The 20722-nt window shown below is 39.4% G+C and overlaps 1 protein-coding gene across 2 annotated transcripts; it reads left to right on the top strand.

Annotated features, from left to right (window-relative positions):
• The first annotated feature begins 1807 nt into the window (after positions 1 to 1807).
• lgmn (legumain) lies at positions 1808 to 17887 on the top strand. Of its 2 annotated transcripts, none has more exons than XM_017416901.3 (14): positions 1808 to 1890; positions 2146 to 2354; positions 3376 to 3473; positions 4596 to 4677; positions 4799 to 4881; positions 5015 to 5090; positions 5370 to 5432; positions 5587 to 5653; positions 6773 to 6891; positions 8388 to 8477; positions 8732 to 8941; positions 9072 to 9242; positions 16437 to 16504; positions 17423 to 17887. In XM_017416901.3, exons 2-14 carry the CDS (start codon positions 2214 to 2216, stop codon positions 17463 to 17465), a joined length of 1311 nt encoding a protein of 436 aa, XP_017272390.1. In that variant the 5' UTR covers positions 1808 to 1890; positions 2146 to 2213; the 3' UTR covers positions 17466 to 17887. The 2 variants fall into 2 exon arrangements, with proteins under 2 accessions (XP_017272390.1, XP_017272398.1); XM_017416909.3 differs by having other exon boundaries at positions 1821 to 1890; positions 2189 to 2354.
• The last annotated feature ends 2835 nt before the right edge of the window (positions 17888 to 20722 follow it).

Genomic DNA, 20722 nt, shown 5'->3' with positions numbered 1-20722 from the left:
ACTTCCTGAAGGGTTGTTAGTTTATTGCTGGAGTTTTAAATTTAGGAGTCCTATTATCAGGAAATTACATTCAAATAATGCCAAGATTGAATAAACTGAACACAAATATTTTATGACAAACTAAATAAATATAACATTAAGTAATGAATCACTCATATTGACATGAGTTGTAAAATGATTAGAACAATTAATAATCTTGGAACGATAAGAACCTTTGACTGTGTGGCAAATTATTTAATTATAAACTACAAATAATTCATCAGATAAGAAATATGTTGAATAGGATATGTTTGGCTGGAATTTGGACTGAATTTGAAAGTTTAAAAACAGAGTAAGACACGGATGGATTTTACAATCGCCGTCTTCATCTTTCAGCTGCTCCTTTCAGGAGACGCCACAGCAAATCATCTCAGCCTGTCTCCCGCCTCCTCTGCTGTCACACCAACAGTCTCTTGTCCTCCTTCACTGCATCCATGAATCTTGTCTGAGGTCATTCCTCCTCACCTGCTGCCGGGAAGCCCCAGGTTCAGAATCCTTCGTCCAGCATATCTGCCGTCTCTTCCTCACCACGTGTCCAGACCATCTCAACCTGGCCTCTCTGGTTTTATCCCTGAGCTGGTAGAGAGACCTCAGACTTTGACTTCTCACTATGAAACACAAATTTAAAACAAAGTTGTTATAACTCCAACAAAAAGAAAAAAAAACAACATGTTTTTACCTCAACACATCTGCAGGTCGATATTTAACCCCGCCCACTAAGAACAGGAAGTTACATGTTTTATTTATGGGGGTCATTCTCTGACCTTCTTATCAAGACTGGTGCTCAGTCATGTTGGAACAGGAACGGGCCATCTCGAAACTGTTCCCACAAAGTTGGGAGCATGAAATTGTCCAAAATATCTTGGTAAGCTGAAGCATTAAGAGTTCCTTTCACTGGAGCCAAGCAGCCAAGCCTAAGTCCTGAAAAACAACCCCACACCATAAATCTCCCTCCTCCAAACTTTACACTCGGCACAATGCAGTCAGACAAGAACCGTTCTCCTGGCAAACACAGATGAACATCGCCCCCTAGAAAATTCTAAATAACCCTTTGAAGACATGTTTGCCTTTAGATTTGAACAACCACTTCCTAGAAACTCAGGATTTGTTTTTGTGTGGGGTTGGCTGCGCTTGTTGCCCTAACTATGTTTAAATGCCCCCAATGATTAAATTCCTTCAGGGGATCAATAAAGTATCTTTCTATTACATTCTGTTCTGCTGGTCAGAGCCTTTTGGTAGATTAAATTCTATACTGTGAAGAAGAAAAAGATAAAAAGATGCTCACTTTTACTGAACAGAACTTTATTAAGTATTTTTAGCATACGTGTGAACTGCGGTATTAATCAGCACATTTCTTCCTACTTCTTTAATTATATGAAGGAGCTGTTCAGTGCATAGAGTTCACTTTTCTGCTGTATTTGTGATGAAGTTTGCAACACTGAAATAAACGTGTGCCAAATGAATATTCAAAGCTATGAAAGCTTTGCACATCTATACTCTAAATATTGTTTATGTAGGAGTTTCTAAATTAAATATGAGCCATATTTCTTGTTATGATGTCATCTTTCCCTGAAGTACATGTCTTTGTCCCGGATTCTCTTATTATTCTGTTAACACTGTTTACAAAGATATAATCTAACCTATTTTTTACTTTCACTAGTTATGAGGCAGGTATATACATGTTTCTTACCTAATAATAATCACATGATAGATTAGTTATGCCCCGCCCACCGAACGCTCTGATTGGCTGCTGTGACGTTCCTGACAACGGTCTTCGACGTCATATATAAACAGCCGCTGCAGGTCTAGCGGTTTCACTCACTCCTTTCCCGGGACGCGCTGCTATAAAAGGTAACAAAACGTTTTTTTTATCTTCTATTAAATTATTACACTTGGCTTTAAATGTCTCCCTGTACCATTTAGCTTTCGTAAGCTTGAAAAAGTGTTTTTGGTTATCTTATCGCCCAAAGACTTAGCTAGCTTCCCAGAATCATCCAGCATCACGTGACTCGGTCAGGCGTTGTTTATTCGGCCCTGTTCCAGGGTCTATATTTTTACCACCTTACTGCGCTCACGCTGAAACAGTTGGTTGGGTTTTTTTTCTAGGAGCAAATTTACAAGGGGAGCTTCCTTTCTTCGTCTCGTACAGTATAGGATTCCCAACGAAGGAGAAGATGCGTCAGCTCGTACTCCTCCTCGCGCTGCTCGGCCTGAGTGTGGGATATCCATATCCCTCCGCGGAGCCGGCGGACGGAGGGAAACACTGGGTGCTGATCGTGGCGGGTTCTAACGGCTGGTACAACTACAGGCACCAGGTGAGGAGGGAGCCGAGTCCGCGGTGTGAACTGACCCCATCCTTCACCATTTTATCCGCATTTACTTTGGGCTGCAGATCAACTCCTTCCTCTTAAGTTTTCTCTCAACACAAAATAAACACGATGGTTGCTCCTAAAGAATTAATGCAGTCAAACTGAATACACCTGTTATATCTATGTAAATGTAATAAAATCTTTCTCCTTTTTATTCCATAAAGTCAGTAGTCTGTGCCATCAGAGACCCAAAGCTCTGTGTGGAATGGCTGTATCTAACCTCTTGTAGTAATACTAGACAACTAATATAATATTTATTAGGTTCAGTATGAGGAGAATGGCTATCCCCCATCATGTGTGGTTATAGAGGCAAATTTTGCTCATCTGGTAGCTTTGAAAGCCTTACTATACTCACCTCCTCTACTTGTAGTTAGACTAAGAGTGTCTTAAAAATTGGGTTCATCTTAGACACCATTTTGGCTGAAAACATTCTGCAACCTCTCTCCTCTATGAGAGAGAAAGAGGGGTGATTGCTTCTATATACTTTTAGCTTTTCACATCCTTCCACTGTGTTAAAAACGGCATGGGAGACAGAGTTGGGACTGGTGTTTTCAGATGATGCTGAGGGGATGTTTTAAAGCGGGTACACAGATCCTCACACGGTGCTCGGCTACATCGAGCTCAGTAAACTAAAGTCAGGCTCGCAGAAACATTTAACACAGTGTCCCCTCTGTGTGAACGCTGCCAACAGCCACAACAAATTACTCACTTGTTAGTCCCTCCATGAAGACATTCCAGTCTTTTATTCTTCTCAGATTATTCAATGTAACAGGGAATCATATCGCTCCTCATTTACAACACATCCTCTAAGCATTACCTCTCACGTTACTGCATGAGATTACAGATAACGTTGTTTTGAAGGTTTGATAAAAAAAAAACATAATTTCTCATCGTAAGATGATCTTAGACTTTTTTTGGGTGATGTGCACTGCGCTGTACTAACAGCCCTTGTTGTTTCCTCTCACAGGCCGATGCCTGCCATGCTTACCAGATTAGCCACAGGAATGGCATCCCCGATGAGCAGATTGTCGTTATGATGTATGATGACTTGGCACAAAATGAGGAGTGAGTCAGCTTTTTTTTTTTTTCTTCTTCTTCTTCTTTTCCCTCAAAACCCACAAAAACATCATCAGCCACACCTGTTACTATTGCTTAATGTAGACATGTCTCATTTCGGCAAGTTTACTGAATGATTAAAACTGTTTGTTACTACGTATTTCAGCAGTCCTAAGCCACCAGCTAAAGGATTAGTGTAGCTTATATTTCTGTTTCTTATTTAACTGACTGACTAAACTAGTTGAGCCTATTTTTACCTCCATCAAGGAAGTTATATGTTCGGTAATGTTGGTTTATTTGTTCATGGCCCTGGTGGAGGTTTGCATTCTCCGAGTGCTTCGAGTGTTTGGTAATGTTTTTGGGTGTGTGTAGACAAATATTAATGACACTTTCAGAATCTACAACTGATTAACTTTTGGGTTCAGTTTCAAAAGCGTTCAGACATTTTTATTATAACGTCACTTGTCGGGAACTGATCTTTTTTTTGTGTGTGTGTGTGATTGTGGACTGAATATCTTTGGGGTTTTGAGTTTATCAAAGCAAACATCTTTGCATCTCTGGGGGGATTTTAGAGTGGAGCAACTCTTTGTCCCGTTGTCCAGAACCGCAGAAAACTCCCTCAGTCTTCTTGGCATTTCCAGTTTGGTTGACGCTGACGGCTTACGGTAAAGTCATGAGGAAACAATTGTGATTGCCTCGTGATCAGAATCTGGTTCCTGCCAGAGGCGGAGCAGTCAGATTACAGGTGTTCAACAATAGTTGTTCTTAACCTAACAACTGCTGATATCCTAAAACCTTAGGAATTATTTACCAGCATCCCTTTTTTCTGTCATTTGACTCATTTATTAATCAAACGTATCCTTTCACTTTTTGCAGTGATTGTGTCCAAACACTTTGCGACTAATAAAAAGTAGATTTAGTATTTGAACTGTTTCTAATGCGTACATATTTGAGTTACGGAAAGCAGCTCTGCCATTGACGGGTGCAGAAAAAACTGATGTGTTGAGTTCTTCTGACTCTGTCGTCCGCAGCTGAGTCATCAGCCGTCTGTTTCCTTTGTCAAATGACCAAAGTATTTTGTCAGCCATTTACACTTCCTTTTGTGAATCTGAATCATGTTTTTGTTTTCAGAAACCCCACCCCTGGCGAAATAATCAACAAGCCAAATGGTTCAGATGTGTACCACGGAGTGCCTAAAGATTATACCAAAGATGTGCGTACTTCAGGAAAAAAGTATTAGTTTAAAACAGCCAATCCCAACTGTTAAATGAGTTTGTTTCACCGGTCGTTTCAGAGGAGGCTCACGTTCTGACCGCACGTTACTGTTTCTGCAGGATGTGACCCCTGAGAACTTCTTGGCGGTCCTGACAGGAGATGCTTCAAAAGTCAAAGGTGGTAGCGGAAAGGTTGTGAAAAGGCAAGTGCTAAACAAGACAAAGAGGAAGAAAAGTCTGAAAGGGACAGCACCAGATTCCAGCAGAACCAGTCTGTCTGGTTTGCCAGATTTGGTTTGATTCTTCCTAACCCACAGATCTATCTTTTCTCGGCAGTGGTCCCAAAGATAATGTGTTTGTGTACTTCACTGACCACGGGGCACCAGGGCTGCTGGCCTTCCCTAATGATGAAGTAAGGACTTGTTTTAGTTTGTCTGTTTCACTGACTCTTTCTGGACGTGGACACTTTCAGACGTGGTGAATTCTAATCACCATTTTGAGCTCATTAATAAATGATACATGCAGAGTGTCAGAGATATTAAAATGTGTGTTATTTGCAGATGATACAAATATAGAAACGGTTCTTGAGCTTTAACAAAACTAATTAGCTGGGTCGACTCACCTCATGTCGACCCAGATGTTTCGAACAGATGTGTTGCAGAAAAGGTAAACTTCTCTTCTCTCTCTGCAGCTTCATGTGGACGATCTCCAGGCAGCAATTCAATCCATGCATCAAAACAAGAAGTACAATAAGGTGAGAGGCAACAAAAACGTACATTTAACTAAAGACGCTGGGCAGTAATAAGCTGAGCGGCTCAGTTTTATGCAGGTGATGATGGCGCTGTACTGGAATGTTGGATTGTAACACTTTTGTTGTCCTTCTTCCTCCCTCACACACACACACACAGATGGTGTTCTACATTGAAGCATGTGAGTCTGGGTCAATGATGAACAACCTGCCTGCTGACATAGATGGTAAGTTGACCTTTATGTCACTAGACAAGCTTTTTTTGTCAAACTACAGCAAGTAGAAATTGTAAAAAAGCACAGAGTGATGGAGTGATTAAACTTCACCCACTCATGATGTTTTGCTTTTTGGTGACTCGGTCAAGTGTTAGTGAAGTCTGAGATTATTTATTTTTATTTAACCAGGGAAATCCCTTTGAGATCACAAATCTCTTTTTTAAGGGAGGCTTTCTTAATGTACACGTAAAGTGCTTATATGTGCTCTCTGTTTATTTTAGTTGGTTTCAAATTCTTTCTCGTGTCTAGACTAGTCTGAGGTTATTGCTGTGAGCTTTGGTCTTCACCTTCTTCAGCACTGAGGTCAGCATTACGGGTTGTGATGGTTTGTGAGTCTGCCGGTCATGTGCATGGAGTCATGTGGTAAATACAGTGTGACTGTCAAAGGTCATAGGTCAAATCTCTGCTGTAATACTTTCTGACCAAAGGTCGATTGAACTCAGTGGTTCTCAGACTTTTCATAGTTCCAGCCCGCCTCCTCCTCCTCAGCTCAACAAGATTCAAACAAAATGAGTCAAATTTTACTGTAATTATAACCAAATACAGAATTTAAAATTCAAGACTTGCATGATAGTTGTAGATCTTAATGCTGATTCAGCGTTCAGGCTACTTTTTTCTCTTTTTGTCAGCTGACAGGTTTCAGACACAAACAGGTCGTTTTTTTTTAGTCTCTTCCTGCTGGATGTCTCCCGTCTCTGTCTTTTTTGATGCAGCTGTTTTTCTTTCCGTCGATGAGCCCACGTTGCAGCTGCACGGCGTTATCAGCAGAGCTTTTACAACATTTCAAATCCTGTCAGCCGGTTTATAAACTGGATGCTTTCCTCAGATTAGCCCACCTCGACCGTGATCGGTGTTCCTGATTTAAGGAGCACTTCTTCTCGTTTCGCTTCACGTTTCCACGTGTGACCGTGACAACACCTAAACTCAAATATACAGCAGCTCGGTGGTTTGGTTTTAGCTGATAATTTAATGTTTACCTTTTGAAACTTTTTCATGGCTTTCAAAGAGCTCCATATCTGCAGCACACTGTTGTTTCTAAGGTTACCATGAGAGTACCTTTGTGTTTTTCAGTGTATGCCACCACTGCAGCCAACTCTCACGAGTCCTCGTACGCCTGCTACTATGATGAGAAGAGGGGCACCTACCTGGGTGACTGGTACAGCATTAACTGGATGGAGGACTCTGATGCGGTGTGCAACGTTTCTTCTGTTGTCAAATCATAACATTTATTGAACACTGGTCTAAAAATAATCTGAGCGTGAAAAATTGAGCTGTAGGTCGGTTGTCACGTGATGCTGTTACTTTGTACCGCTGACATCTCTTACTAAATATGAGGTGCATAAGAAAAGATCGTCTGAAAATAATAACTCTTATATATTGTTAAAACTTTCATCAAGCAAATGATTTCAAAAATATAAAACAAACATCTTGACTAAAGGGATCTGAGTGTCTGACCAGTCAGTCCCAAATGACATAAAAATGCTGAAAATCATTTATAATATTCAGACCAAAACAATACAGAAGCATGTTTACAAAAATATATAGAGATATTTTTTAAAATCCTTAAAAAATATTAGTAAAATTCAATCAGAATGAAGAAAAGTTTCCACAATGTTGCAGATAAAATTCTGCTGCGAGTTTTTGCTTATTGTTCTGTATATTTTGATCATTTAAAGACATATTTTCCAATAAATGCATTAATATTTTATTCTGCGATATTAAACTCATCCAGTATTTCAGGAAGTGAGGTCAGGATTTATGAAACTTAAGTTTACAGCGAGTGCTGATAGGATTTAAAAAAAGGTGGAAGAAATAAAAAAATCATTGTAACATTAAAAAATGTTACTTTTAGTCAAGATAGCTCTTTTTCTTTTTACTTTTTATCCTTAATTTACTGGTGATCTGCAACTAAAACGACTGAATGGGTTTTCTTTTTTATTTATTTTTTTACTCAAAATAGTTTCTTTCCTTTTTTTTCAACTTCAACATCAGTAAAAGTATATGCTGTTCATTAAAAGTTCATCTGTTTCAAACACCTGGCGTGAGACGGGAAACAGGAAGTGGTGAATATCTATAAAAGCAGCTGCAGTCTGTTTTTAACAAGCAGAATTAGACGTGAAACTAGAGAAATAAGATTTTCTGTGAAAATGCAGAGAGCTGAATGACTGCCGAAGAAGCTGAAACTTGACTTGTTAAAGCTGAAAGAGATTCACTAACTACAAGCTAAAAGAATCAGAACTTTTGCTAAAAGGGGCTAAAGGCTAGCTAAAAGTCAAACATACCAAATCTAGCTAAATGTTAGCTAACACTATCTAAATGCTAGCAGAAAGCTAAAAGTAGAGCTAAGAGATTTAGAAGAGAACCATGGTTTTGAAGGCATTATTTCTTTGGGGAAAATAAAAGTATAAAGGCGTAAAAGTTACAAAAACCAAATGTTGCAGCACCTGTCTCCCGGGTCAGCTGAACACTTTGATATATGAATGAGTAAAATAACACAAAGTACGCAGAAGGAAGTTAATTTTTTTTTAAAATGTGCGGAAAAATCAAAATCAAAAACAGGACAGAAACAACGTGGGTATACAGCATTCACAAACGCTGCGTTCACACCGTTTGATCTGTGAAAGTGTGCGTCCTCCTGTGGAAATATTTAGTTGACTTATGTTCTTGTCTGACGTTGGGCTTCCAGGAGGACCTGACGAAGGAAACTTTGCAGAAGCAGTTCAAGATTGTGAAGACGGAAACAAACACGAGCCACGTCCAGCAGTTTGGCAACAAGGTGAGACAGGAGCGCTCACTGCACGGCACAGACAGTCTCCACTGAACCATACCAGTTTATGACATTTAGGTATTTATGATCTGTTTATACAAGGATGGTGTTGTTTTATTTAACCCTCCCGTGGCCTTACAAGGGCGTCTACACCTCTCTCTTTCTTGTGAGGGCTTCAGGAGGGTTAAAGTGTAGCGCCTGACAGCGATGTCGGTGCTGATAAAGGTTAATTTCCTTTTCGTTATTCCTTATTTTGTCTGCAGACTATGGGACGCATGAAGCTTATCCAGTTTCAGGGTAATCCCAAAGTATACAGCCCACCTGCTCCTCAGGTGACCCCCCCGCCAGCCGTAAATTTGGATCTGACCCCGAGCCCAGACGTTCCTCTGGCCATCATGAAAAGGAAGTTGATGTCGTCCAATGACATCACCGTTGCAAGGACCATGCTGATGGAGATAAACAACCACCTCAAGGTGAAACTTTAGTTTTATAAAGTTTGTTAGAGTTCTGATGGCTGTTCAAGCCTTTCTGTGCACAAAAACAGCACCAGCTGTTGTTTGATTTCACCGATTTCTGTTTGTGTGAACCTTTGGGTTTGTTCAGATCAAGGAGAGGATGGCTGACACTATGCGCCATGTGGTCGAGAAGGTGACGGGCAGCAGGCTGAAGGCTGAGGAGGTCCTGGAGGAAAGAGCCGAACTCGTCCAGCATCAGTGCTACAAGGCCGCAGTCAAGCACTTCAAACACAACTGCTTCAGCTGGAGCAAACCTGAGGTAGGGCTGCACAGACGGGTCCTGGTGGATCGTTTCAGCCAGAACCGAATGTACAAAAGCTGTTTGTGTCTGCAGTTTTACTATGGTTGATGAGTCAGCCTCTTGGTCCAGTTCATCTGCGTCTGATGTATGAAACTATCTGGTTCCGCTTCTAAAGAGGAAATACTTGATCTGTTTGTCATGCTATACAGCAGCAGGTAGCAGTGTCACGTTACCTTTTCCATTCAGCCGACACCAAGCCAGGCAGAATAAGGATCAGGAAGTCTTACCTTAAAGCACCGGTTCTCAAACTTTGTATTCAAAGGTCCAAATCTGATTTTTACAGAAGATCAAAGGTCCTGAACAGCCAGTAATAAGCAAATCCCTAAAAAAAAGGTTCCATTCTTCACATTCTTCTTTTTTTTTTTTGTTAGACAGGTAAAGTTGTAGCCACATGAGCCTCCTGCTGGACTGGGACAAAATAAATGCACATTTCTTCACCCACTCGTTTCTGAAAACTGGGTTTTTACCCTTTTTCTGCTTGTCATGTGATATGATGTGAGGTGAGGTAACCCCTCCTTCTCCAACTCTGTTCTGATAAAGACATGGACAGAGGACGCTGGTCCCACTGTCTCTGCAGTCGAACACCTTTTAGCCTTTAGCTGACCTGCTAAGGTGAACATGACGCCGAATAACTGAACCGTGCCGACTTTGCATCATACATGCCGCCGACTGGCAATGTTGCCATGGCAACATCCCAATCTCAGACCAGGAACGACGTTTAAAATCAGAAGTCCAATTCATTGATTATCATGTGTACAAGTATTAATTTCAGATTAAAAAAAAAAGCCAACTATCCGTCTGTGGACGATTTTTTGTCCGAGCTCTAAATTGACGTCCCTTTAACAAAGAAATGTCCATCTGCGCAGCTGGACACCGGATTTCAAGGTCACAGGTTAAAGGTCGAGTTCACAGGTGACAGAGGTCTAAATAGGTGTACAGACTGCACAAAACTGTCAGATCTATAAAAGGATATTAAACTATACGGCAGCAGGAATAAAGGCTGTTGAATGGTAAGTCTCCATGACAGAAGACTTTATTATCAAAGTGATATGGATGGATTTTTTAATATCCATCCACCCATTTTCCTTACTGGCTTTCAAAATGGCCACCATAACTATATATACAGCTTTAGGAAACACAAAAATGCCCATAATTCAGCCAGATTTTCAGGCATTGAACTCAAATTTAGTGTGGCGGTAGCTGAGAGCGAGAGTAACTGATCGAGTGAGAAAAGTGGAGTTTTTAAATGAAGAATGCGTAGAAACCCTGACTACACCTAAATCAAAGTCAAGTCACAACATCTCAGCTCAAGTTAACCACTCAGTGCATTTGGGAAATCCAGAACGCCGCAAAATTTAAGGTCCGTATTTTCCCCCAATGTTTTCATGCAGTTTTAACGCTTTATTCATAAAGTCTTCCTTTTTTTTTTTTTTATTAATATATTTTATTAAATTTTCTCTTTTAGAACATACATTTACATTCAACTTAACAGTACAAACATCTGCTTATACACACTCACATTCATTCACACATTCACCATTCAAACCTGCATTTGTTTAGATCCAAAAATGTACAAGACCTTTAAATTAAAACAGAGAAAAATAACATGACAGTAATAGAAACTGTAGACAAGACATCCATTCAAGACATTCATTATTAAGCTCCACCTTCAGTCCCTATGATCCTCATATATGGCTCCCACAAGTTCTCAAAGTCCCGCTGCTTACCCTTGGCGATGTATGTTAGTTTTTCCAGTCCGAGCGAATTTGCAATTTCTTTCTTCCAGAGTCCCATGGAGGGCGCATCCATGCTCCTCCAGCATAATGCAATAGATCTTCTCGCCTGAAGAAGTCCATAGTCTATCAATTTAGTTTTAATCTGTGATTGTTTAAATTCCACTGGATATATTCCTAAAACACAGATTTTAACCTCTAATGGAACTTTCACTCTAAACAATTCAGATAGACACCTAATAACATCCTTCCAAAATTTTTGGATTTTAAGACATTCCCACATACAATGGAGAAGAGTTCCTTTTTCAAATAAGCATTTAGTGCAAGTATCTGGAATGTCACTGGACATATGATGAAGCCTAACTGGTGTTATATAAGTTCTCATGAGCCATTTATATTGTAGAAGTTTAAATCTTGTGTTTATCGTTTGAGTTTGTGCTTTTAAACAGGCCTGATTCCAGTCTTCCTCATCTATATCTTCAAGAGTATCTCTTCTCCAAGCGTCTAACTTATCCATTACAGAATCCTTAGAGGAAAGCATCAACAAATTATAGAACACGGAAAGAAAACCCTTCCCTTTTACGTCCCCTACGCACACCTCTTCTATTTTGGTCAAGGGTGGAATGTCCACTATTTGTTTCAGTTTTGATGACATATAATTTTTCAATTGCAAATATTTAAAAAAGTGTTTTGGAGGTATTAAATACTTATTACATAGCTGATTGAAAGTAAGCAACATGCCATCGGCATAAAGATCTTTAATTTTCTGAATGCCTTTGGTTTTCCATAGCTTAAATCCTCCATCATTTTTCCCTGGGGTGAACCTTTCATTACCCCAGATAGGGGTAAATTGTGATAGCTCTGGACAGCCACCCATATGTTTGTGTGCTGCATGCCAGATTATAATTGTATTTTTTAAGAAAGGGTTCTTTGTGTTTTTTTTAAGTGCCTTTATATCTGATGAATATAGGAAGGTGTTTAAGGGTAAATCTGGAACAGATTGCTGTTCAATGTGTACCCAAGCTGGAGGTGCCATCGAACAAAAGTAATGCGTAGCTGATGTTAGTTGGGCAGCCATATAATACCATCTGAGATTAGGGACTTGAAGTCCACCTCTTTCATAGGGCAGATAGAGTAGCTTTAAACGGAGTCTTGCTTTTCTATTACTCCAAATAAATTGATTAAATAGTTTGTCCAGGCTATCATAAAATGAATCTGTCATTGGCAATGGAAGTGTTTGAAAATAGTATAAGAATTTGGGCAAGATTGTCATTTTTAATATATTTATTCGACCTATCATAGATATAGGTAGATTTGACCATCGATTTAGCATTTCTGTGACTTTTTCCACAAGTGGATTATAATTTACTGTGCTTATTTCACTGAGGGATGGGGTGATCTTGATGCCTAAATATGTAAAACCTGTAGATGTTTTAAATGGGGTAGCCACAATAGGACTTCTCCTTTCTTCTTCATTAAGAAACATTAACTCTGATTTAGAATTATTAATTTTATATCCTGAAAATTCACCGAACTCTTTTATTAGATTTAACAAATTGGGAATACTGATCTTCAAATTACTTAAGAAAAATATGATGTCATCTGCAAACAAAGAAATGAGATGATCTCTTCCTCCAATTCTAATACCTGATATTCCAGTATTTGCTCTAACAGCCATGGCCAGAGGTTCTATTGCCAATACAAAAAGCAGTGGTGACAAGGGGCAGCCCTGTCTAGTTGACCGTTGTAAATTAAAAGGTTTTGACATGTTATTATTGGTTAAAACTTGTGCTGTCGGATCAGTATATAGTAATCGTATCCATTTTAGAAAGGTTTCACCCAGTCCATATTTGGGGAGAACTGCAAACAGATAATTCCACTCTATTCTATCGAACGCTTGACGAGCGTCTAATGATAACATCGCCGTGTCCATACAATTATGTTTTTCATGTAATACATTGAGAACCCGTCTTATATTATGGTATCCTTGTCTTGTTTTTATAAATCCTTGCTGATCATCTATTATTAAATTGGGTAGGTATTTATCCAATCTCCTAGAGAGAGCTTTACATAAAATCTTTGTATCACATCCCATAAGACTGATTCCTCTATATGAGGAACATTCAGTTGGGGGTTTGTTTGGTTTTAGCAAAAGAGTTATTGTAGCTAGTCTCAGTGAGTCAGGAAGTGATCCAGCTTTATATGACTCTTCATACATGTTGAGAAGTGGTAAGATTAATTTATTTTTAAATGCTTTATAAAATTCTATTGGAAGTCCATCAGGACCTGGTGTTTTACCGCTATTCATGCTGTCTATTGCTTCAGATAGATCTTTTATTGTTAAAGGCCTATCAAGAGTTGTTTTCTCTTCCTCTAAAAGGATTTTGAATTTTAATTGATTAAGAAATGTAGTTTGTGATTCTTCGTTTCCAGAATATTCAGACTCATACAAGGTTTTGTAGAATTCTCTAAAATTTTCATTTATTTCTGAAGGGTCTGTGATTAAAATGTCCGATTTTGATTTTATGCTGTTAATTGCTCTTTCTGCTTGCATCCGTTTTATCCTCCAAGCCAATAATTTACCAGCCTTTTCTCCTTGATCATAAAATGCTTGTTTTGTCCACATTAAGTTTTTTGCCACTTTCTCTGTCGTTAATTTATCATATCTGGTTCTTAAAACAACAAGTTTGTGTAGTTTTGTAGGATCATTGCTCTGATAAAGTTCTGCTTCGCTGGATTTAATTAGTCTCTCTAATGATTTTAATTCTTGGTTATATTGTTTATTTTTATTGCTGCTATAGCTGATAATTTCTCCTCTAATATAGGCTTTAAAAGCTTCCCATCTAATACTAGCTGTGGTTTCATCTTTATTCATTTCAAAATATTTGTCAATGCAAGTTTCTATAAATGTAACAAATTTTGAGTCTTTAAGCAAAAGTGTCTGCATCCTCCATCGTTTCACCTCTTGATCAGTTTTATTTACTTTAATTTCCAAGGACACTGCAGCATGGTCACTGATTACAATACTATTATACCAGCAGTTCTCCACATGAGGCAATAACTCCATAGAGATGAGAAAATAATCAATACGCGAATGAGATTGGTGTGTACTTGAATAACATGAAAATTCCCTGTTATTTGGGTTCCTTGTTCTCCATACGTCATTTATTCTTAAATCTTTTATATAGTTAAAAAGTATTTTCCTTGTTTGTGTATGGCTGGTATCGATTTGAGTAGATTTATCTAGACTTGGGTTTAGGGTGCAATTAAAGTCCCCTCCTACAATATAAAGTCCCTCCAGGGTTGATAAGGTTAAGAATAAATTTTCATAAAAGGATGGGTTATCATTGTTAGGTCCATAAATATTTATCAGATTTAGTTTTATTGTTGACATATGTCCCTGCACAATAATATATCTCCCATATGGGTCTTTGATTGACTTTATAGTTTGAAATGGTATTGACTTATGTATAAGAATAATAACTCCTCTGGCGTGACTAGTAAAAGAAGAGTAGTACACCTGACCCTGCCATCTTTTGGTTATTTGATGTATTTCTGGTTCAATCAAATGAGATTCTTGTATGAAAACTATTTTAGATTTCAAATAGTTTAGTCGGTCTAATACTTGTTTCAATTTAGTTAGCTTTCTTATTCCTCTGACATTCCAGCTTGTAATTTTGATATTTAAAATATTTCCTTTTGTTGTCTTCTCCGTATCAGATTATTTAGTTCACTATTACACTAAAATAAAGAAGGTAAAAATAGTACTGAAAATACAGGTTTGCACATACATTCACACATTCAACCATACAAGATACAGAACTAGTAATGAACAATCCCCAACTGAACTTTTGCATTTCTTGAACTGAAATGCCCCCCCCTTTGAACCAAGTATTAGGAGGACGTTGATCCACACCACTGAGGAGCAACTAGTCAACGTGACCTCACCAAAAGTCCACACAGAGTAGACAGTGTCTACCAACCATCAAAATAAAAATAACACCATTTACCCTTGATAGAATGGTAATAACTTATTTAAGGCTTAGTTTTTAGCATACATTCTAAAACAGTTCAAATTAGGCTTAGAATACGTGAACACATAAAAGTAGTCAGTTATGTTTACATGAACTATCCATTAACTTAGAACTTATCCTGTTTATTTTTCCGTCACTGATCAGTTGTATTAGAATAGGAATATCTACATTAAATGTCTTATCGGTTTACCTGTTTCTTAACCAGTATGTCTTTCATGACTCACTGATCGAAAGCATCCGCTGTGCTTTATTTTGGAAGAGTCTTGTAGAATCGTTCAGCTTCTTGAGGCGTCGAGAAGAGATGGATCTTTCCACCGTGGAGGATGCGAAGTTTGCAGGGGTTGTGTTGGAATCCACGGAATGCGCCGATGTCAACGAACAGCTTCACCACCGGGTGAAACCCGCGTCTGATCCGAACCGTCTCCGCGGATAGATCCTGTGCAAACGTGATTTTGGCCCCATCTTGTATAATATCTTTTTTCCTTGCCTCTCGGTACACAAATTCCTTCTCCGGGAACTTTAAGAAGCGAATCAGAACCGCTCTGCCCTGATTTGGTTTCCCAGAGGCCGGTGTGCGGTGAACCCGCTCCAGTGTGAATGACTTGTCCGGTGCGAGTTCCAACCATTTCGGTAGCATGTTGCTAATAAAGTCAAAAAGTGGTTGTCTTCCCTCTGCTCCTTCTCGAATGCCAAAGACACGTAGATTCTTTCGCCTTCCCCGATTTTCCAAGTCATCTGCTTTAGCCTCAAGGAGCTGGATTCGTTTCATTGCCGAAGTCAACGATGTTTCTGCTTTTTCGAGCGAGCTTTCTACTTCAGCAATGCGAGCCTCGGCCTCCTCCATATGAGCCGCCTGATTTAATAGGTCTTGTTTTACCTCAGACACTTTAGCCTCTAGTGCAGACATAGTGCTCGCCATTCCAGTCAGTCTTTCATCGATACCATCCAGCTTTACTCCAAAATCCGACCGTAGTGATTTTAGCTCTTCCAACACTTCAGCTATGCTAGCCATATTAGCTTCCTCACCGCACGTTGGACTCTGTGTTGTTTTGGTGGCTGCCTTGCGTCTTTTTGAGAAAATTTCGCACTGTTTCACCGACGAAGCTTTAGACATATCAGTGTCGTATCTTTTGAGCCTTACTTACAATTTTTACAAGGGTTTTAAAAGGAAGTTTTGAACACTGTCCTCGGAGTTATTCACCGAGCTGCCATTCAGGTTGTCGGTCACGTGACCCCCCTCGGATCAAGTCTTCCTTTTTAACCTGGAATCTTTTGACATTTCAGGAGCCAATAATAAAACAGAGAACATGTGATCATTATTCTCAGTAATGGTGTACAAAGTGTGTTGGGACGTTTCTGACATGTGACGTTCTGTTGTGTTTCAGTACGAGTACGCCCTCAGACATCTGTACGCTCTGGTGAACCTCTGTGAGAGGGGATACCCGTCTCAGAGGTAAGCTCCACTTCCTCTTCACTGAACTGATTTGCTTGCTGCTACTTTGAGTGTGTCTGTGGGAGTGTGTTTGTCTGTGTGGATGATGTTTGGTGCTTGTACTCAAGGGTCACGTGCAGCAGAGAAACACTTTTGGACACTGGGAGAAGTCCAGATCTTTTAGACGGCAGCTGTTTTGTGTTTAAATCCCGCTAACTCCAGCCGACTAGTTTATAGCAGTTCGGTGCTGTTTGTGCGGGCTCGGCAGTGTCGGACCGCAGCACTAGGACCGCAGTGTGACACGAAGCCGCACATCCAGGTGCCGTGTTTGGTGTCTTTGGGGGTTTCAATCACTGCGACCTCCAGCCTGTGCTCCCGAAGTTTTCTGATGAGAACGGACCTACAGCAACGTCCGGGACTCATAACCAGTCCATTCCTCGTCCCCACCTCGGACAGTCCGACCACATTTCTGTGTCCCTCTGTCCCGGTCACCTTGACTTGAATAAACTAATTTTGTTGCTTTAATTCAGTTTTACGTTGGGGCGGCAGTAGCTCATCTTGTAACCAGAGGGTTGCCGGTTCGAGCCCCCCGCTCCGTCCGTCTCAGCCGTTGTGTCCTTGGGCAAAACACTTCACCCGCCTTGCCTACTGGTGGTGGTCAGAGGGCTCGGTGGCGCCGGTGTGATGGCAGCCTCACTTCTGTCAGCCCGCCCCAGGGCAGCTGAGGCTACAGTGTAGCTCACCACCATCAGTGTGTGAATGAATGTGGATGAATGGGTGAATGGCTGACTAGTGTGAAGCGCTTTTGGGTCCTTGGACTACATAAAGCGCTATGCAAGTACAGGCCATTTGCCATTTACCATTTATTTATTGTAGAACGTCCTCGGTGACAGCAGGTTTGTTTATTGTTTGTAATTCTGGTTTGTTTTCTGTCTGCAGCATCCAGCTGGCCATGGACTCTGTGTGTCTCCTGATAAACTAAAGAACCTACAGAACCATTAAGGTCTCAAACCAAAGTTGGAGGGGCCAGAACAAACCAAGCTTCTCTTTGCACTGTTTAGAAATCAATCTGACGTTAAGATGATGTTTCATGAACACACTATAACATGTTTTTAACTTGTTTTTTGATTTTACTGGGAGTTTTTACGCTCACCTGATGATGAGTTGCACTGTCACTGTGAAGACTTTGTTGATGATGTTTTACTGATCCTGCTTGTATTATTTTTTTTTAAGCCTATCGAATTATTATAACATCTTTTATCTTCATTCTGTGGTGTTGAATGCCAGGCGTGGATGTTTGATTGGGATGTAAAGGGTTTATCACTAAACTATGAATGTTTGTTGAGCCTTAAGAAACTCTGTGATACTGAAAAGTGAAAATAAAATTTGACATACCAACATGGATACTGTTCTTCTGTTTTTACAAATCTTATAAAAATTAAATGGTGATATTTTCTTACAGGAATATTTTTTTTTATTCTTATAAACTAAAAATAAATCATTTGTAAGTGTCTTCCATGGAGCCAGGCTTGGAAGATATTAGTAAATAATTAAAAGTAGAATTGGGCAATTCAGATTGTTTACACAGCACCAATATTTGAAAGTCACCCTAAGTTTATATAAAAGTAAATAAGTTCAAACCTAATAAAAATTAAATGCTTCCTTGAAGGAATGCATGTCACCTGCAGATTTTTAAGCTAAGCTCATATGATGAGAACTTATAAGGATGTATCTGTGCAGCCAAACCTCCCACAAAAAAAACCACTCTGTTCAAATGTGAGAGCTGGAAATGGACAAAAAAAGTCAAAATCACAAATTTAATTAAAAATGGCTGACTTCCTGTTGGGTTTAGATTATATCCCTAATACACTTTTTTGTGCACCTTGGTGAGTTCTACATGCGTCCTAAATTTCAGACTTCTGAGTGAAAGTAGGCTTTTTTGCTGCTACAGCAGGTGGCGCTGTTGAGCCTTGGCCTAAATAGAAAATTTATTAAAATCTTATCCGTCTGTATCTGTATTAAAATCGGTTTTATTTGCCCAGTTTTGTCAAGCATAACATAAAAGCTATTAAAAGCTGAAAATATATATGCATATAATTTTTCTTAACAACATTACTAAAAAATAGGCGATGAGTTAAAATGAGGTAGAAATGAGTGTCTTATTTGTTCAATCTAGTAAAACAATTCAGCGTTAGTTCTGTGGCATTGGTTTGCATGACATGTAGGCTCATTTAGTTTTTGTTTTTCACATGTCATTCGTTTAGAAATTTGTTGACGGTCCCTAACCTGACCATTATGAGGTCAAACAGCAGAAGAAGAAGCTGATGAATGTCTGCCATGTCATTAGAGCGTCATTAGAATATAAATAACGAAATAAAATAACTTGAGAATACTAGTTGTGATTAATCTCGGGATAACTGGGCCACCTATGAGAAGAGCAGCATGAATCTACAATCTGACAGACATAATGAAACAGCGACATCAGGTGGTCAAACCACTGAAATGGCCAACCACAGTTGGGGTCTATGCTACGAGATGAGAATTTGTTCCGCCATCTTGCCGAGAGCTACGTGGACGCCAGAATGGCAGCAGAAAAAAAAAACGACCTAAACTCGGGCAGGGAGCCCAATATTTTATCATCAGTTGTTAGAATTATCAGAACCAACACTTCAAAGAACGTGACTTTTTGTACCACAGGTGAGTATTCTGTACAATAATAATAAATGGCCTCCTTTAAGTGTATGGAGAATCAATCACCTGATGATCCTGATTTATAAATCTCTACTCGGTCTGGCTCCAGCTTATCTAAACTCTCTTTTACAAAGATCTGATAATTCCCATTCCTTGCATTCCAACAACATTTTTCTTTTGTATGTTCCACGTTGCCGAACTGAAAAAGGAAAGCAAGCGTTCAGTGTAATGGCTCCTTCAGCCTGGAATCAGCTCCAGTCAGAACTAAAGATGTCAGAACTGATCTCACTGGACTTATTTCGAGCGATTCTTAAAAACAGGCAACAAGATTCTTTTAAACATTGTCATTGTTTTTAAATTGTTTTATACTTGTGCATATGTATTAATTAATTTTGTTTTGTAACCAGGTTGCTGTTCACTGCAGATTTCTGCCCAGGTCCCCCTTGAAAATGAGATCTAGATCTCAATGGGGTTTACCTGGTTAAATAAATAAATTAATTAAATAAATTAAAAAAAGAAGAAAAACTACAAAAAAGTGACAAAAGTACTGAGTAAAAACTACATAGTTAAGAAACAGTAAATGTAGACATTAAAATATGAAAATGTATTCGGTCAAGTGCAACTGTATAGTTGTGCATTTTATTTGTACAAAAACAGGTTATGTAGTAGAATATAGGGGTCTGTGCAGGAATTTAAAGAGTTATTTGGTTTGTTGGGAGCAGTGTTGGTTGGAGCGTCTAACAGCTGCTGATATCGCTCCTTTGTGCAGCAGCCTGTCTCTGAAGGAGCCTTCCAGTGGTGTTACAGTGTCATACATCAGGTGGGAGACTTGTCCAGGTGTGGTGTCAGTTTAGCTACAGCTCTCCTGTCTCCCACCACCTGCACTGGATCCAGGAGCCATCCCAGGACAGAGCTCATCCAACCGGTTCCTCTCAGCTGTTGATGAGCTGCTGCTCCAGCAGACCACGCCACAGAATATGGCCGATGCCACAAATGTGTCAGAGAAGGTCTTCAGGAGGACCCCCTGCACCCTGAAAGCCTTGAGTCTCCTGAGCAGGTAGAGTCTGCTCTGACCCTTCCTGTAGAGTTCATGTGTGTCATCCAGTCCAGTTTATTGTTCTGGTGAACACCTGAGTACTGGATAGTGGAGTCCACTATCTCTGTGTTTGTTTCCTGGAAGTTAATCAGTGTTTTTTGTGGTGTGTCTGTTTGCAGACATCTACCACCAGTTAGTTAGTTTTTTTCCTGCATTGATACCGAGGGTCATCATGTCACAGCTAATCGAATATATCTGATCAGTAGTTTCATATTTTCTTAAATAAAAGCCATTAGTTTATTAATCTGTTTTACTCATTTATATATAGAATAGATGCTAAATAATAGCAAAATAGTTTAGGCTAGACAAAAGCTGAGTTATCTACACTTACATACTGAAGTGCATGTTATATGAGGCTAAATATTTCCAGAATTATGAGGAAAAAAGACTACATTATATAAGTTTTAGTCTGAGTGAAATGAACTCCAGACACTGTTAGTAGAGCTAACATA

This window comes from Kryptolebias marmoratus, linkage group LG10 (genome assembly GCF_001649575.2).
Source record: "Kryptolebias marmoratus isolate JLee-2015 linkage group LG10, ASM164957v2, whole genome shotgun sequence".
In the NCBI taxonomy this organism is placed as follows: Eukaryota; Metazoa; Chordata; class Actinopteri; order Cyprinodontiformes; family Rivulidae; genus Kryptolebias; species Kryptolebias marmoratus.
Note: the sequence above shows the minus strand (reverse complement) of the source record. Positions and strands in the feature narration are given on the sequence as shown.